General features: G+C 38.4%; 1 protein-coding gene across 2 annotated transcripts in view; it reads left to right on the top strand.

Annotated features, from left to right (window-relative positions):
- Positions 1-18,764, top strand: part of tnrc18 (trinucleotide repeat containing 18) — a 96,985-nt gene that overhangs the window by 22,032 nt on the left and 56,189 nt on the right. For both annotated transcript variants that reach the window (XM_061974015.2, XM_061974014.2), the window contains exon 3: positions 10,229-10,369. In XM_061974015.2, coding sequence (XP_061829999.2) covers positions 10,229-10,369 — 141 coding nt within the window. The remainder of the gene's footprint in view (positions 1-10,228; positions 10,370-18,764) is intronic.

Raw genomic sequence — 18,764 nt, 5'->3', positions numbered from 1 at the left:
ATAGATGTGTGTGTGTGTATATATATATATATATATATGTATGTATGTATGTATGTATGTATGTATGTATGTATGTATGTATGTATGTATGTATGTATGTATGTATGTATGTATGTATGTATGTATGTATGTATGTATGTATGTATGTATGTATGTATGTATGTATGTATGTATGTATATACGTATATATTAGAGATGCGCGGTTTGCACCCTGGACAAGTCGCTACCTCATCACAGGGCCAACACAGATAGACAGACAACATTTACGTTCACACTAGAGATGCGCGGTTTGCGGACACAACCGCGGAGTCCGCGGATAAACCGCGGGTCGGGTGGGTAAAAATAGATTTTAAATAGATGCGGGCGGTTGGCGGTTGAACCAATTCGAATATATATATACATAGTTAAATGTTGTTATCCACATACGAAAAACGAGCAGCACTCTTTGAAATTTCATCAGGCACCGCGTCCCAGCAACAGTGGCGCAAGTGAGCGCTCCTTCAGCGCAGCAGGGCGCATTTTAGAGGCCAGGCGCTCTCGCATGAATCCTGGCACTGTAGATGCCATTTTATTCCTGCATAGTGCTAACAAAAAAAAAAGTAAGTAGACATACGGTTGGATATGTTAAACGAATTAGTCTACGTTACCTATAGACTATACCAAATAAGCCCATGTCTAGCCTATATTGAGTTCGGTCAGCTAAATAATTTTGATGGTTACGTGTTGTTTGGGCGCACTACAATGCAAAGGAATTAAGGCAATTGCGTTGTTTATTGTGTTTTTTTTCTATTCGAGATATACTACTATGTGTGAATAATTATTTGGCCTCGCTTTCAAGTGAAGCGCATCTCCGATTGGCGACAATGTAAGGCTATTTAGCCTGCATTGTTTGTCGCGACCGTCTATTTTCATTATAATTCAAGTTTGATGATAAAGTGATATTTTGTCATGGCTGCAGATCAATCAATAAAGGTTCATCTTTGTCGCGAAATTGTTCACTGCTTCACTGTGCACCCCGCCCTCGTTCCTATTTGAGCATTATAACGTTAACAAGTTAATATTCATTGAAATAAATTCAGAACATTTTTTTTACCAAACGAAAATATAGGCCTAGTCTTTCTAAAACATTTTTTTAACTTCTTGAAAGCCTCGTTCTGCTTGCTGCAACTGCGCACACAAAGTGTGAGGAACGCACTCCTGATCTGAGGGCATTGGCAACAATAGTCAACACTTTCTTAATGGAAATGACAATAATATTATAATAATGATAAATAATATTATCACGCATTAATATCTCTTAGCCACTAATGCGTGGCCAAGAGATATTAATGCATGGCACGCATTGAATGTCTCTGCTACATTGGATCAGTCTCCTTTCTTTAACAGGCAAAAGCTTTATAACCTCACTAATGCCTTGCATCGTCTATATTAGATATATAACAACGGGCGGATGGCGGGCGGGTGTGGTTTTGATAAAATGTTGGTTCGGGTGAATGGCGGATGGTTGACGACTTTTGTGATGCGGTTGCGGATGAAATAATTGCCCATCCGCGCATCTCTAGTATATATCTATGTATGTATGTGTGTATGTATATACGTATATATCTATGTATGTATATGTGTGTGTATATATATATATATATATACACACGTATATATGTATGTGTATATATATATATACACATATATGTATCTATTTCTAATTTTTATTTATGAAAGAGGTGTTCTTTAACATGTTAAAAGTGTTAAATGAAAATACGAGCATGTTTAACACATATAGATTCCTTTCTTTCATGAAGACAAGACAAGGTCTGTTACCTGATTCTGATGACTTGCATTGATTAGAATCAGACAGAATTCACTGTAGTGCTGATAACTTCCACATTTTCGAATTTACATTGTGGAGGAGAAAAAAGCCCACCTTTCTCTCCAATATCACATGAAAGAGGTTGGTTTTTGGCATCTTATTTGTCCAGGTTTCATACTTGTTTTTATACACATTACAAGAAATGCAATGACAGCAATCTCTGTAGCTTGTGTGCGTTAGCTTTCTGAGACTCTTATTTTGTTAGTGCATCCTGTTAGTCCAGGATGGAGCAGCGCTTTTATTGTGAAGACAGGAACTGTGCGATCGGTCTTACGGGTTTTGACAGCAGGTACGCCGCGAGAGTCTGTTGCAATAAAAAGTGTTTCTCGCCTTCCTGTAAGTCTTTTTTTTCTTAATACTGAGCTCCCAGTGTCATCGCACAAGATACTCGGGTCCCGATAATGTCAGTCAAGTGACGAAAGTGATGTCATAGTGAAGATTGATGATCGCTCATTTTTAGGTATATTTTGTAATGCCTGGCTGACGATCGAGGGTGTCTCTGCGATCGGCCGGTAGCTCGCAATCGACCTAATGGGCACCCATGATATATATACTATGTATATATATACAAATTGATACATTTAAAATGCAGCTTAACATACACGTTTTATGTATCATCACAAAATAACCCTAATAGTTAATTGGACAAACTGAGTCAAAAACAATCTAATCTTAAATGATCCTTTTCCAATTGTTGCTTTTGTACAGAGAGAGAGAGAGTAGATGTTTTTTGCCACTTAAATGTAAAAACATGCCCTCAACTTTTTTCGGTCGCCTTCTGTAATGCCACCACTAACCCCGCACAGCAAGGTAATATTACAGCGACACTTTGCGGAGCGGAGGTGTGGAAGTCATTCGTGAGGTAATTGGCCCATATTGTTAGAAAAAGTATCACAACATATTGCCATATCGATATTTTTCCTCAACCCTACTAGAGATGCTTGATGCTGATTTACTATTATCATTTACACCGATACAGTCCATTGTCCAACATTTCATTTCCTATACCAATAGGAATGCACCTCCCCTCAAAATACCGTACTATTATTCACATCTTGTGTCATCAAAGAAAACCTAATTCTTTTTCTTTTTCAATGCCACTGCAAGATGTATTTCACAAATTTTTTTTTTTAAAGGGCCATATGTATTTCACATATTTTGTCTCTACAAAATAGTCATTAAAAAAAATCATGACCAAGAGTCAACTAAAATAACAGGTTGTGCTAGTATAAACAAGTAAAACAGGTTAGTCGTTTGAATAAATTCACAAATAATACCAATTAAATCATTTTGGCAATTAAACAAATTTGCGTGTTGGCTAAGTCACTTTTGGAAATACTTTTTTATGTACAGCTGGTCGCTTCTTACAATTTTTTTGTTGCATAATCCTGCTTGTGACTTTTAAGGGATTCTTCTTCAGGTATGATATTTGACAAGGAGTTTTGAAGGAAGACTCCTTATTACCCCCTCGCTTAACCAGCGCTTTATAGTCAGTGCAAATTGCACATTTGCAATTCAAAGGCAAAACTTGGAAATATCGGTTGGACGATATTATCGGACACCGCTAGTCAAAACTAATGCAGACATGTCGTGTAATTAATGCGAACACTTATTTGTGTGCGATACAGAGAGCAGAGGAAAATTGTGAATGTGTCCAAGTCATTGCTGTACGGTGCGACAAATTCACTCACAAATGCAACTACAAATAAAGTTAAAGTTAAAGTACCAATGATTGTCACACACACACTAGGTGTGGTGAAATTTGTCCTTTGCATTTGACCCATCCCCTTGTTCACCCCCTGGGAGGTGAGGGGAGCAGTGGGCAGCAGCGGTGCCGCGCCCTGGAATCATTTTTGGTTATTTAACCCCCAATTTCAACCCTTGAGGCTGAGTGCCAAGCAGGGAGGTAATGGGTCCCATTTTTATAGTCTTTGGTATGACTCGGCTGGGGTTTGAACTCACAACCTACCGATCTCAGGGCGGACACTCTAACCCAGTGGTTCTTAACCTTGTTGGCGGTACGGAACCCCGCCAGTTTCATATGCGCATTCACCGAACCCTTCTTTAGTAAAAAAAAAAAAAAAATAAAATAAAAAAAATTTCAAATTCAAGACAAAGTTATGTGTTTTTTACTGGTGCACAAAATGAACTGTGCATGAACCACAACAAATTACACACCTGCAAATCAGATGGAAAATTAGAGGGAACGTTGTTTGGGGGTATCCATAATACGCCGATAGGGAGAAGTTTTTATTTACACAATGAGTTGGGTGTGTTTTGACCTGCGCGGCGGAGGCTCCGCCGAACCCCTGAAGCAGACTCACAGAACCCCTAGAGTTCGATCGAACCCAGGTTAAGAACCACTGCTCTAACCACTAGGCCACTGAGTCCAATAGGCCGTGTGACTTAATTTAAAAAAAAATACGGTCACACTTGCGCGAAAAGGGTCCTTTTATCGCATTTTGCTCCTAAAATAAATCCATTCAAATTTGATAAAATATAGAGTACAATTTTCGCCCACATATTTGAAATAAATTTAAACCATAACCAAATTGGCAAGTGATTGATCACTCGCGCCGAGAGCTGTGTGTATGATTCCCATTTTGTCATTTTCAGAACACTGCCTGTCACACAACATTATGAAACAGTTGGCAGGTTTGTGTTATTGGCTAAAATATTTGTGTGTATGTCCAATAATAATGTTTACCTATAAAAACTCCTTCGTTAAACATGAATTATTATAATGTTGCTGCTGACGTTTAAACATCCATCCATCCATTTTCTAACGCTTGTCCCTTTCGGGGTCGCGGGGGTGCTGGAGCCTATCTCAGCTGCATTCGGGGGGAAGGCGGGGTACACCCTGGACAAGTCGCCATCTCATCACAGGGACGTTTAAACATGTCCTCTTAAATCAGGACACTTTACTTGACATTTTGTAATTTGGTGTTTTTGTTAGCTGAAGTATCGAGCATAGCAAAATGTCTTTTTAAAGAAGATTTGAGATTATAGTTGAATTTTTTTTTTTATATTATCAAGGCCTTTTCTTTTTTCTTATTTCAAAACACCTCTTCGGTTGGGATCCTATTGTCCAAAACCTACTTCTCTTACTTGTTAGTACCTGCTTTTGTTTATTTAGGATCCTCATCAGTCCCGAAAATTGAAAAACATGGCATGGTGGAGATATTTAGTTGCGTCAACAAATATTCCCATTTATGGGTTAGTTTATGGGCCAAACTATATCGGGATATGAGTTTAGGTCCATATCGCCCAGCCCTACATTCGTGGTAGTGACAGTGCTAGCACAATTCAGGGATGTTCTCTGTGTATAATTGAGTATTGCAGGATGACTTATGGCATTGTGTTTGTATGTATGAGTGCACATGTTTTTGTTTAAGTGTTAATAATGAAATTGTGATATCTAAGACATTTCATATTGCTACAGAAAATAATCTGTGCCACTAGTGAAAAAGCTAATTGTTTAGTTTGTTTAATAAAATGACAACAAATAAACCTAATTTATATCAAATGTACCTTGGGTGGGGCACGGGCCTCCCCTATTATTATATATAAAAAAAAGGGGTCGGGGCTCCCCCCCTTATTATAATAAAAGGGGCAATATTACAATACTCACTCTGCATAGTGTAGTTGACTCCAGTTACTGCCCCTCAAATTATTGGATGTCTTTACTGTTCGTGCTCAGGCTGTTACAAAAAGATGGCACTGTGGTTTGTGAAAATAGAACTCACAGCGAACCGCCAGTCCACTTCTCGTCAACAAAGACTTTGTGCATGCCAAAGTGACTTCACAGAATACTGCATTGAGATTGTTGTGGCTTGTGGCACGACGATGAAAATGATTTATCGTCAGACTGACTTGAATTACACAATATGCGTTTGTTTGGTTACTCTGTACAATAATTGCCCACTCGTCGTGGTCCAGGCGCATTACAAGCGTTTCTTACTGTAAACGTGCAAGCCACCAAATCCACCCACCACCACAGCACTGCAATAGCATAGATGATGCAACATAAACTCCTTGCGTATTCAAATTAATGTCCCATCAGAGATAAAACACAGTTTAAATATGTCCTGTCTTTGATGAATAGTAGCAGTGTAAATTGTCTCCTGATGCAGTGCAGAAATAGAGGCGGGGGGTGGTGCTTGTAGGATTGCTTTCCAGCAGAGTTAACTAACCTGAAGGTTAATCACACTTTGTGCATTTGTCTTTTTGCTTGTGTGTTTACATCGAAAAACGTGTACGGTATATCTCCTTTGAAGAACATTTGCTGCAAAATTCTCACAGTATTGTTTGTGCATGTCAGAAATTATACGGCCTGCTCTTCTGGAGTAATATACACACACAAAATTGCTGAATGGGTGTGTACACGTGCAAACACAGAAAAGCTTGACTAAATATGTGTGTGATGGGGCAGTGCCTGAAGGATCCACATACTGTGTGTGCATGTAAGTGATTAATTGGAAACTTGCATTTGGTATTGATTTTTAAATGTGTAAGCTGATGTACTGCAGTTTTAATGTACTGATTTAGATGCAGGAGGAATCTGGCCATGGCGTGTGCCTTGATTCCCACAGGACTAACACACACATGCACGCACACTTCTCCCCCCCTCTCCCGTGTAGATGAGGCAAATGCACCCTTTCCCCTACACACATGGTTAGTTTTATCAGGGTAATAGCTTTGCGCTCCTTTCGGTTAATGGGCTGGGATGGGCGAGGGTGGGGAGGATCCGTGGTGGTGGGACACCTCAGCCAAACACGAAACCTTTTTACAGCCCTTGAGAGGGGTGCGATTGGGGGGTGCGGGGCAGTAATAGTTCAATGGTTCAAAGTTTACTAATGGCCCGAAAGGAACCCACTTAAAAAATCAGCCCTGATAAAAAAAAAAAAAGAAATAATGTATCAGTGCTGAGTCAGGTGTGAAGGTTGTTTCATTTGTGGCATGAACACTGCAGCCTCTCTGTAACCAGGTTGGTGTAAATTAAATAGAAGCAGTGGACATTATCATGGTCCAGTCTGTTTATTGTAATAATCAAATTAGGAACCGTGTCTGCTGAATCTGAAACAAATCTAATAGAATCTGATTATGTACAGTGGAGCCCGAAAGGAAAAACTATACATAGTACCGGTAGATACATTCTGTGCTGGTGGACAACTTGTGATTTGTTTTGCAGTTACAATCAAAAGCTGTACATTTCTATTTGGCACAAAGACAGTATGAAAGTATGTACTATAATAACATCATTTATATTAACAATTGCTTGAGATTAGGGTTGTAACAATATGAACATTTCATATCACAAATATTGTGACCAAAATTATCACGGTTATCATTACTATCGCAGTATTGTTGAAAGTCCTCAAAAAGTACTTTTGCACACTCTGACAAAGATTGTTTAATAACAAAAATGAATAGACACACTGTTAGGAAGTCCACTATTTTGCATGTTTTGCTTCACTGATAGTGTTCTTGCTGCCGTTGTGGCATCCCACTTTGTTCAACGGACTTTGAACGCACCTTAGTGACACCTCTGTCTGGTATTCCTCAGAGTAGATCACGCTGTATACTAAGAGAGCATAGCTTTTACATTCAATGTGCACAATTGAATATATTAGTTGCTCAGACAGCAAGGTGTTTTTATAAGTTTAGATTGGGGTATGTGTTTTTTTAAATCCGCGTTTTAAAAGTTGTATTTTTGCGTCAAATCACTTCCCAGTTATTTTTTTTAATTAAATATCAATAAAAACACGATCCAAACAAAATTTGTGGAACACTCGTCTCAGCCGCAGTTACTCGCTGCTCCTCTTGCCTAAACACCACACTGAATTTGCAGGACAGGGAGACGATCAGGAGCACCAAAACATGCTCGCTAGTTAGCTAACCATCCAGCTAGCTTACTTGTTGTCGCCTCCGTTTGTTCTCCGAGCCACAACGTTGACGGATGTCGACTTTGCTGCTAATAATTTTTGGATGATTACAAATTGAACACTGTTAGTTCCTAACCACTTGTAGTAGTAGTGTTTTCGTTCCATCCCTACTTTAGATGTATATTTCTTTCAACGCGTACATTTCTTTCTTTCACTCAGGAATAGAACTAAGTTTAAACATGTAAAAGTTATGGTTTCAATGAGTCATCCGTTATAAACGTGGAGAAGGGTTCTTTCTTCTCCGTTTTGGACATGTTGAATAGTGCTAAAGTAACTATGTGATGTAACTTGTCATTAAGCATGTCTGGAACAAATAATTATACCATATAAATTAGTGTTAGAAAACCCACAATTTTGCATTTTTGTCTTCATTCTTAACTGGTTGTGTGTTTTCTCAAGCCGTGATTTCGATCTGACATCGAAACACACAATAACCTTCTCAGACGCTGTCACAGATAAACACATATTTCTCCATTCTTCTTTCACCTCAACCTTGTTGTTACTGTCTCAATTTCAACTCACCGCACAGTTGCAGACATATTATCAGCAAGTTTTTTTAATTTGGGCCTCGCCCCAGTTTATATGTTGCATGCCGATATAATTATTGGCAGAAATACCAATAGTGGTTAGGGTTGCGCAATATAGACGATATACAAAATAAATTATATAATAATGAATGGGAGTGTACACATGCATTTAAATGTTAAATCTTCGTACATGTTGACGTAGAATGGACAACAATAAAGCATCTTGAATCTTGATCTCGATATAAATGTGGCCGATTTTTAATGCAATCGTTATATCGTGATAATGCATGTTGTAGCTGACAGAGACAGAAGAACGACGTGTCATCGATGCAATGTAGCGAGCTGGCGGCTAATGCCCCTCCACAATGCAAGGCCACTTGTAAGTCAGTAACCCTTACCTCTATGGCAGCAAAAAAACAATGTTTCTTACAAGTATCATCATTGCAGGATGAGGATGGATGGATGGAGTATAGCTAAACGTGCTAAACAAAACACCATATGAGCATAAGCAAACCGCTATTTTTGTGTTATCAAAAAAACTTTTGTCGTTTTTGGTATTGTTTACAAACTCGGGAAATAAGTTCTTGGACACAGGAGGGTTTTAATGGCAAAAAACTAAATACTTAAAGCCAATAGAAGGAAATGTATTTAATTTATATTGTTACAGTGCCGTCCTGTGTTTTTGTTTGATTATATTGATAATCAATTGTGAAAATTATATCATTTAATGATCTTGAAAATTTTAATTATCAGGATTGTATGACCAAATAGCGTCCATCCCTGTGACTACTTGGTATTGGATCGACACCCAAATTTGTAGTATTACCCAAAATTACTGTAAAACAGAAGAACAATATGTGCTTATTACATTTCAACAGAAGTGTAGATAGAACTATGTCACATCAGAAAATAACAAATTATTAACAGTAAATGAGCAAGTAGATTAATAACCACTTCAACAAAAAAAATACAACCGGAAAAGCATACTCCTTACATTCAGCAGCCAAATTAGGAGCCTTTGTAACCCATTTTGAAATTGTTGTATTATCATTTATTTACCAAATAATATATTGTGATATACTGTATATTGTTATCACTGGAGGCTTCAATATAAATAGCTATATAGATTTTAGGCCACATGGCCTAATACTGATATGATCCGATCTCACATTTTTAGACCAATATTTGTGACATCCTCACAAAAAAGCCAAAGAAAAAGCAAAATACCCTCACATAGTTGATATTTTTGACAGGGTAAATTGTTCGGCATTATTTACTGCACTCTTACCTGATGTGGTAAATAATATTAAACTTGACATATATGTCGTTGCAGTTAGAAGCTGCAATCGTCCTGACAATGACACAAATGGAGACTTGAAAATGTCTGCGATGCACTTAAATTTGTCGTTGAAATGCAAATTCGTGTGGCACATTCTGTGTTATGTGTTTTATGTTGCACGATTGCACCAAGAAAAAATCCTAGTTTGTGAAACTGTTCTCAAACAGTGGCAATAAAAACTATTCTGATTTTGATTTTGATTCTGATTCTGATAGTTCGGCTCAGCTCAACACAAAGTGCCCTTGGAAAAAAAAATATTTATCAGGTTGAATTCTCCCATAAAGCTCTCACTGAGGTGGACTGCCTCATGCAAGTCCAACTGTAGTATGTGGTTCTGGTTAAAATGGTTGGAAGTGCTCCTGCATTATTGTGATTACACTTATATAAAACAGACCTTCTTCAGGATGGAAACATCAGTAGGCATTGATTGTATACTGTATACACGCACAGGTTACAAAGCAGTACCAGCATGTATTGATTGCCTTTGTTTCTTATCACCTTCGTAGTTATGGTTACTATGGAGACTGACAGTTCTCATTCATTTTTACAGGTGATGCCTTCCCCACAGGATCCAATCCCTTCCTGTCAGGTTATCAGGGCCCCTCCCCCTTGACCTCTGAACCTGCGTACAGATCAGCCAATCCTAGTGGTCTGCAGATGGCTCAGCTCTGGGCATCTCACGCGCACGAAGGTAAATACATACTAACTTCATCAATCACCACCATAAAAGACACAAATGACTTTTAGTATTCACGAGTGTGCCGACACCGCGCTCCTCCTGTCTTTTACGCCCCAGAGGTGTCTTCTTCTCTATTTCATCCCTTTTTCCACTGGGATCATTTTCCAATTGTGTCGCTTTGCTGGTAGCTGCGCTCCTGGTTCTGTCCTAAATGTGTCTCACTTCCTGTGTCCTCCAGTCAGCCAAGTCTCACTTTCACCTTCCTTTTCTCGCTTTTAATGTGTTCTCCTCTCTTGTTCTTTTTTTAAAGCGCTCCTGCCCAACATGCGCTTTATCTCCCTTTCCTGTCCCAGTTTTCAAAATTTCTCCCTTCTGACCTAGCTTTTCAACACACATGCATGTATGTGTGTGGCAGTATGGGTGTCTTTGTCTCCTTCTAGGACAGTGATGTCAAAGTCAAATACATCAGGGGGCCAAAAAACAAATTTGCTACAAGCCGAGGGCCGTACTGGTATAATGTTTATTAAAATATATTAAAAATGATTGCACATAACCTATTGAACCAGGACCTAACACAGTGTACTGTATTTTATTTAATGATTAAATGAATAATCCAACATTTTTGTATGGCTCTATGCCACTAATTTCAAGTGAAAACATTTTTCAGACAAAAACAAACTTCACACCTTCAAAGCAGGCGGCTGTGGCCTGCGGGTCATAGATAATTAATTTGTGGGTCGGATCTGGCCCGCGGGCCTTGACTTTGACACCACTTTTGTAGGACGTCGTCCTCTGTCCTCGCCTTTTTGACTTTGTCGAGTGAGTGAGTGAGTGAGTGAGTGAGTGAGTGAGTGAGTGAGTGAGTGTGTGTGCGTGTTCTTGTATTTCTACCCTTTTTGAGACATCAATAAGGAAAAGTACCTTCCATATGAGGACCGGTGAAAATGTTAGGACCAAAATCATGGTCCCAATACGGAAAACTATTGCCTCTAATAGAGAATGTCTCATTTGCAACTCTGGTGGTGAAATCTATCAAAATTAGGGTGGTCCCAAAAAAGAGGGATTTTTCAAATTGACTGTGTCGGTTTTAAAAGTGCTCCCCCTTTGGTCAACGTATGAAATAACAAGTGTGTGTAAAAATTCAAAGTGCTCCCCCTCTGGCTAACATATGTAATAAGTGTGTAAGAAGTTAAAATTAATTTAAAAAATATGTATATAGAGACATACTGTAATAACTTGAAGTAAATAATGAAGATTAAAAACCAATTACAACTCTTTTTTTTTATTTAACTAAAAGCAGTCGTTCTCACAATGTGTCGACTTTTATCTTATAAAATTGGGAACAATTTCTCATATTCTTTCTGTTTCTGTAATATTGCAACATTGTCTCTTAAAATTATTACTTTTTAATGCCAAATGGTGACATTTGTCATATGAAACTCTGACTTTTATCACAATATTGCCAATTTTTTTGTTCTTGTAAAACAGTGACATTTTTTGAGTAAAATTATGACTTTTGTCATAATATTGCCAAGTAAAATTCCAATTATTATAATATTGCCAACATTTTAAAAGTTTTCTTATAAAATTGTGACTTTTGTCAAGTAAAATTATGACTCTTTTCTTTTAAAATTGCGACTGTTATTGAGTAAAATTCCAATTCTTATTATAATACTGCCGAAATTCTAAGTTTCCATCCATCCATTCTCCACCGCCTATTCCCTTTGGGGTCGGGGGGGCGCTGGAGCCTATCTCAGCTACAATCTAAGTTTTTCTTGTGAAATTGTGACCTTTTGCTTGTGAAATTCCAACTCAGTTTTTACAACAAGCTTTTTTATGTTTGCATCGTATGTGTATATTATTAATGTTGTAAATACAAATCTTTATATGTATCTAGAAAGGGGGGGTCCTAAAAAGGTAGGCATTTTTTGGAGGTCTCTAAAAGGTAACAAATACAAGAGTGGGCGTCCGTGGGTGCGTGCGTGCGTGTGAGCGTGCGCCTGATAAACTAAATGAAAATGAAGTTGGTAACTTTTCCAGTGTCGATGATCGCCATATGCATACGAGCTGCAAGGGGCACAGCGGTCAGCTCTTTGCACCAGCTGCGGGCATTTGTACAACATGCACATAAACCGTTGTAAGACTCCTGAGAGTTAATGTTACCGTATTAAAGTAAAATGATCCAAAAACAGTGATTGATAACTGCACTTTGATAAACTCATGGAAGGACTAGCGTTAGCTTATTAGTTAACTTTAATGCTAACACAAAAAGAAAAGAAATTAACGTATTTTCCCATTAAGAAACGTCATACCCCACTTTAAACTTTTATAAAGACATTACTGTCCAAACTACTAAGCTGCAGTATTCATATTGGACATAAAGAATGCGCTGTCTTTGCACAAAGTGATCGATATGTAGTCGACAGTTTCAAGTTGAAACAGACGGACATCCGTTCAACAGGAAGTGAACTCAAACTGACACCTAATTCGTATTTATTAAAAAACATTGTAAAATGTTTACAAATTGAAATGGAAGAAGGTAACATACAAATAAAAATAATATGGTTCCTATGAAACCAGAACAATATTTGATGTTTTCTCTGCCAAGAAAGTACTGTATATTGTTCATTTCCTTGGTTTAACTTGGTTAAAAGACTTTAGTGTGTGTGCAATCACTTTTTGAGCACATTCGACAATACCATGATAACAATGGTAAGTTGGTAACTGGGGTTATTTTGGTCACAACAACTTTATTTAGCCATTTTGTTTATTGTTTTGGTTGTGTATATTTAAGGGGTCCCCAGCACCTCCCCCGCAGAGAAAGAACCAATTTTATTGCTTTTGGTTGTGATTTTTATTTAAGTGGAAAATGTTGCTAACAGACAGATTATATTTTATTTTTATTATTAGTTTGTTTTATTCAACGTTTAAAAGTGTACATTCCCATTACAGTGTTAAAACGAGAAATAAAAGTATTTTTAATTTGAAAGGTTATACTTGCATTATTACTATGTAATATCATTACATCAGTGTTTAATGTGGTTTCAAAATAATGTTGGCAATAACATCGTTTTATCGGCAATCGTTTGTAGGTCAATATATTGCCCAGCAAGATTTGTTATCGGCTTTGTGCGTGCGTGCATCACCACTGATCTTGTCCACAGGAGTGGTAGAAAGTAAATTACAAAGATACAAATCTTTTTGGGACATCCTGGGAAGGCTATAGAGTGGCGTCCAAACTTGTTACACTGAAGGCGCTATGATATCCTTCAGATTTTATCTAAACATGAAATCAATCAAATGTGGGTTAAGCAATGCTAAGCTACAAAGTAAATGTAAACGTAACACAGCCTACATCTCAGTTGGCTTTGTGCTAGAGTGGTACCTCAACCTACGAGTACCTTAACTAAGAACCGTATTTTCCGGCCTATAAGGCGCTCTTAAAATCTTTTTTTTTTCCTCAAAACTCGACAGTGTGCCTTATAACCCGGTGCGCCTAATGTAAGGAATAAGTTTGGTTGAGCTTACCCACCTCGAAGCTATTTTAATTGGTACATGGTGTAATGATAAGTGTGACCAGTAGATGGCAGTCAAACATAAGAGATACGTGTATACTGCACTATGATGGGTCTCATGTAAACAACACCAACATTTTAAATGTTCCATTGAAAATATAGAACATTACACAAGGCGCTCAAAAATCTATCAAAACGTTTTAGTACAACTTTGGTAAGCTATGAAGCCGCACCGCTTGAAGAATTGTCGGAGCATTAAACAAACGAGTATTATTATGGTGTGTGTATAAGGTAAGACATTATCTGGCGTTTTGTTTCGCAATATTATGCAAAAGCAACATTTCTTACCTTCTGAGACCTGCTGATCTGTATTTGGGAACTGCGTAAATCCTGAAAAATTGCGCGCGTCCGCCCCGACACCGTAGTCGATAAGCTTCTTCGTTTTCTCTATCTTCTTGTTATGGGACATTCATCCTCCGCTGTTGCCATTTCTAATATGAAGTAGTGTAAAGTTCTTACTTATATATGTCACTAAACATACCGTTGTAGAGAGTTTACATTATTCACCCAAGGAACTTTAGTTATTACAGAGTTTCGGTCGGACGGTTTTTCACGGGACACATTTCCGGTGTGGTTGTTCTTTTGATACGTCTTCAACTCCCGTCCTTGCACGCTACACCAAAGATGACGGGGAGAAGACGCTGCCGAAGGCGAGCCACGTAAATAAGACCGCCCACAAAACGGCGCATTCCGGAAGCGACGGTCAGAAAGCGGCCTGAAGATGATCTGTAAAACATAATCTATGCAACATTTTGACCAAAGAACCACCATTACATGTTATGTAGACACAAGGAAGTGTTTTCAATTTAGAAAAAAATAATAATAATATGACTCCTTTAATGCGCCCTATAATCTGGTGTACCTAATATATGAAAAAAGATCAAAAATAGACCATTCATCGGCAGTGCGCCTTATAATCCGATGCACCCTATGGTCCGGAAAATTCGGTAATTATGTAATTTGAGATTCGAGCTGTCTCGCAGCTTTCTGTAATGCCTAAGTTGCCAGCATACCTTGAGTCATGAGCATTTTCACCATTGGTTGAATATTTGAAGAAATATTTGTAACATGTTACATGGCAGCACGGTGGAACAGGAGTTAGTGCGTGATTTCTAACTCTAAATTGGCCCTAATGTGTGAACCCTGCGATGAGGTGGCGACTTGTCCAGGGTGTACATTTGGGATAGGCTCCATGTATTTTATGTGTATTTATTGTATCTGCTGCTGTAGTTTTGTTGTATTTTTTTTTTTAAAAAGAAAGAAAAAAAAAGGCTGATAACCATAAAAAGAGGCCGATACGGATATACGTCAAAATGTCAAATATTGGCGCCAATAATCGCCCCGGTCGATAATTGGTCAATCTGTACTCGACATCATGCAACCATATATGCCCGATGTCACAAGAGAAACAAGCAACCAACCAACGAAAACTATGGCTGCAACGATTCATCGATTAAATTGATTCATTCGATTTGAAAAAAGCCTTGATTTGTATTTTGTTACTTAGATGATTCGTTTAATGAGTACAAACCCTGTTTCCATATGAGTTGGGAAATTGTGTTAGATGTAAATATAAACGGAATACAATGATTTGCAAATCCTTTTCAACCCATATTCAATTGAATGCACTACAAGGACAAGATATTTGATGTTCAAACTCATAAAAAAATTTTTTTTTTTGCAAATAATAATTAATTTAGAATTTCATGGCTGCAACACGTGCCAAAGTAGTTGGGAAAGGGCATGTTCACCACTGTGTTACATCACCTTTTCTTTTAACAACACTCAATAAGCGATTGGGAACTGAGGAAACTAATTGTTGAAGCTTTGAAAGTGGAATTCTTTCCCATTCTTGTTTTATGTAGAGCTTCAGTCGTTCAACGGTCTCCGCTGTCGTATTTTACGCTTCATAATGCGCCACACATTTTTGATGGGAGACATGTCTGGACTGCAAGCGGGCCAGCAAAGTACCCGCACTCTTTTTTTACGAAGCCACGATGTTGTAACACGTGCTGAATGTGGCTTGGCATTGTCTTGCTGAAATAAGCAGGGGCGTCCATGAAAAAGACGGCGCTTAAATGGCAGCATATGTTGTTCCAAAACCTGTATGTACCTTTCAGCATTAATGGTGCCTTCACAGATGTGTAAGTTACCCATGCCTTGGGCACTAATGCACCCCCATACCATCAGAGATGCTGCCTTTTGAACTTTGCGTCGATAACAGTCTGGATGGTTCGTTTCCCCTTTGGACCGGATGACACGATGTCGAATATTTCCAAAAACAATTTGAAATGTGGACTCGTCAGACCACAGAACACTTTTCCACTTTGCATGAGTCCATCTTAGATGATCTCGGGCCCAGAGAAGCCGGCAGCGTTTCTGGATGTTGTTGATAAATGGCTTTGGCTTTGCATAGTAGAGCTTTAACTTGCACTTACAGATGTAGCGACGAACTGTATTTAGAGACAGTGGTTTTCTGAAGTGTTCTTGAGCCCATGTGGTGATATCCTTTAGAGATTGATGTCGGTTTTTGATACAGTGCCGTCTGAGGGATTGAAGGTCACGGTCATTCAATGTTGGTTTCCGGCCAATGCCGCTTACGTGGAGTGATTTCTCCACATTCTCTGAACCTTTTGATGATATTATGGACCGTAGATGTTGAAATCCCTAAATTTCTTGCAATTGCACTTTGAGAAACATTGTTCTTAAACTGTTTGACTATTTGCTCACGCAGTTGTGGACAAAGTGGTGTACCTCGTCCCATCCTTTCTTGTGAAAGACTGAGCATTTTTTGGGAAGCTGTTTTTATACCCAATCATGGCACCCCCCTGTTCCCAATTAGCCTGCACACCTGTGGGATGTTCCAAATAAGTGTTTGATGAGCATTCCTCAACTTTATCAGTATTTATTGCCACCTTTCCCAACTTCTTTGTCATGTGTTGCTGGCATTAAATTCTAAAGTTAATGATTATTTGCAAAAAAAAATAAAAAATGTTTATCAGTTTGAAAATCAAATATGTTGTCTTTGTAGCATATTCAACTGAATATGGGTTGAAAATGATTTACAAATCATTGTATTCCGTTTATATTTACATCTAACACAATTTCCCAACTCATATGGAAACGGGGTTTGCATAATACGCTGACATTGTATAGCTCCAGCGCACATGAGAGAAATGCGCCTATTGGTGATCAAGTCTGCGCTGCTGGTGATGTAACCTGTGTGTGTGGGAAAGGGGGCGGGACTAGTAGAGTGCGGATAGAGAGAGACAGCTCAGAAAAAGGACAAAGTGGAAAGACAGCTAAGAGCTCAGAAAAAATTAGAGATTTTGCAATCATTTAAAAGCGAAAAAGACTGACATCGTGGGGAAATATTTGTGCTGTCAAACAGAGCTGCCATTTCACAGTATTACTACGTCAATGATGCAACATTACCAGAAATCATCATGTATATTTAAGAGCAGCAAACAAGCAGAAACCAGGTAACAGTCTAATATGGCAGTTAACGCCATCTTTGACTTACATATCAAATGTTTTATTCAAACACCTGTGAGGACATGTTATCATCTACAATGTATATGCTAATGCTAACGAGTTGTTCGTCCAAAAATCAAACAACCCTCTTCCCATTAATACCTTTTCAAATGTGTATATGTTGAATTGTTGAATACATCGTCACTCAATTTATTACACTTTATCAAATAATATTTTTGTTTAGTTTGGTCCTTTTTTATTATCTACTACCGGGTTTGTGTTCAATTGGCTACACTGTTTTTTTTAGTTTTTGTTTTTTTTCTCACTTTTTCCACAATTTTTCAAATAATATATCAACTGAATAGGTTCGGTAAGTTATCAATAGGTTACTTGACTTTTACAGGAGGGCCAAACTCGAGTGGAATTGATTTCAATTCATTTAAATGGGCAAGGCTGTTTTGAGATGAGTATTTTCAATGACAAGCTACATCGTGGAACGCAATGTGCAGTTGAGGTTCCACCCTTCAGGTATAGGTAGTAAATTTTGCCCAGATTTAGTTTTAAAGATCATCTTCAAGCCGCTTTGTTTTCTGCTTAAAAAGCGCTGTTTTGTGGGCGGTCATATTTTCTTGCCGAAGTCCACCTCCAGACCAAGCCCCCTTCAACTGCATCTCCATCCACCCTGTCAGCTGTGATGTAGTTTTTAGCACTTCCGTATTGAGTCTACTGACAGATATAATTGAGAACTCTACACTACTTTTTATTAGAAATGGCAACAGCGGAAGGTTTTACCGTACATGTACGAGCAGGTCTGCCCAAGAACAATAGGATAGAGAAAAAGAAGGAACTTATTTACTACGCAAAGCTCCAAATCGCCACCATATATGGAATTATTTGCTGACGTAACTAGAGCTAAAAATGTCAATAAAGTCATGTATTCCAAACGGCTCGTTAGGAGAATGTTTTGAAGAACGCAAATATCTCTAGCATGGTTAAATACAACATTTTGGGGCCTTCTGTGGCTCCCAAATACACAAAAACAGGTACCAGAAGAGGTGGTTTTTCATAAAAAGACCACTTTACGTCCATGACTGGTGATAAGATGTGTTTTTTCACTTCAACCAATGTGCAGTAAAGGACATTGTCATGTGAGCGTCCAAAGAACTTAATTGGATTACTAAACAATAGGGGTGGAAACGGTACGTGTATTTTTGTATTGAACCGTTTCGGTACGGGGGTTCCGGTTCGGTTCGGAGGTGTACCGAACAAGTTTCCACACGGACATATTAAGTAGCGTAACGCACGTTGTGTAAACAATGCACACCGAGGCGCAACACACGGCATGCTAGCAGCTAACG

Source organism: Nerophis lumbriciformis, linkage group LG22, assembly GCF_033978685.3.
Source record: "Nerophis lumbriciformis linkage group LG22, RoL_Nlum_v2.1, whole genome shotgun sequence".
Taxonomy (NCBI): Eukaryota; Metazoa; Chordata; class Actinopteri; order Syngnathiformes; family Syngnathidae; genus Nerophis; species Nerophis lumbriciformis.
Note: the sequence above shows the minus strand (reverse complement) of the source record. Positions and strands in the feature narration are given on the sequence as shown.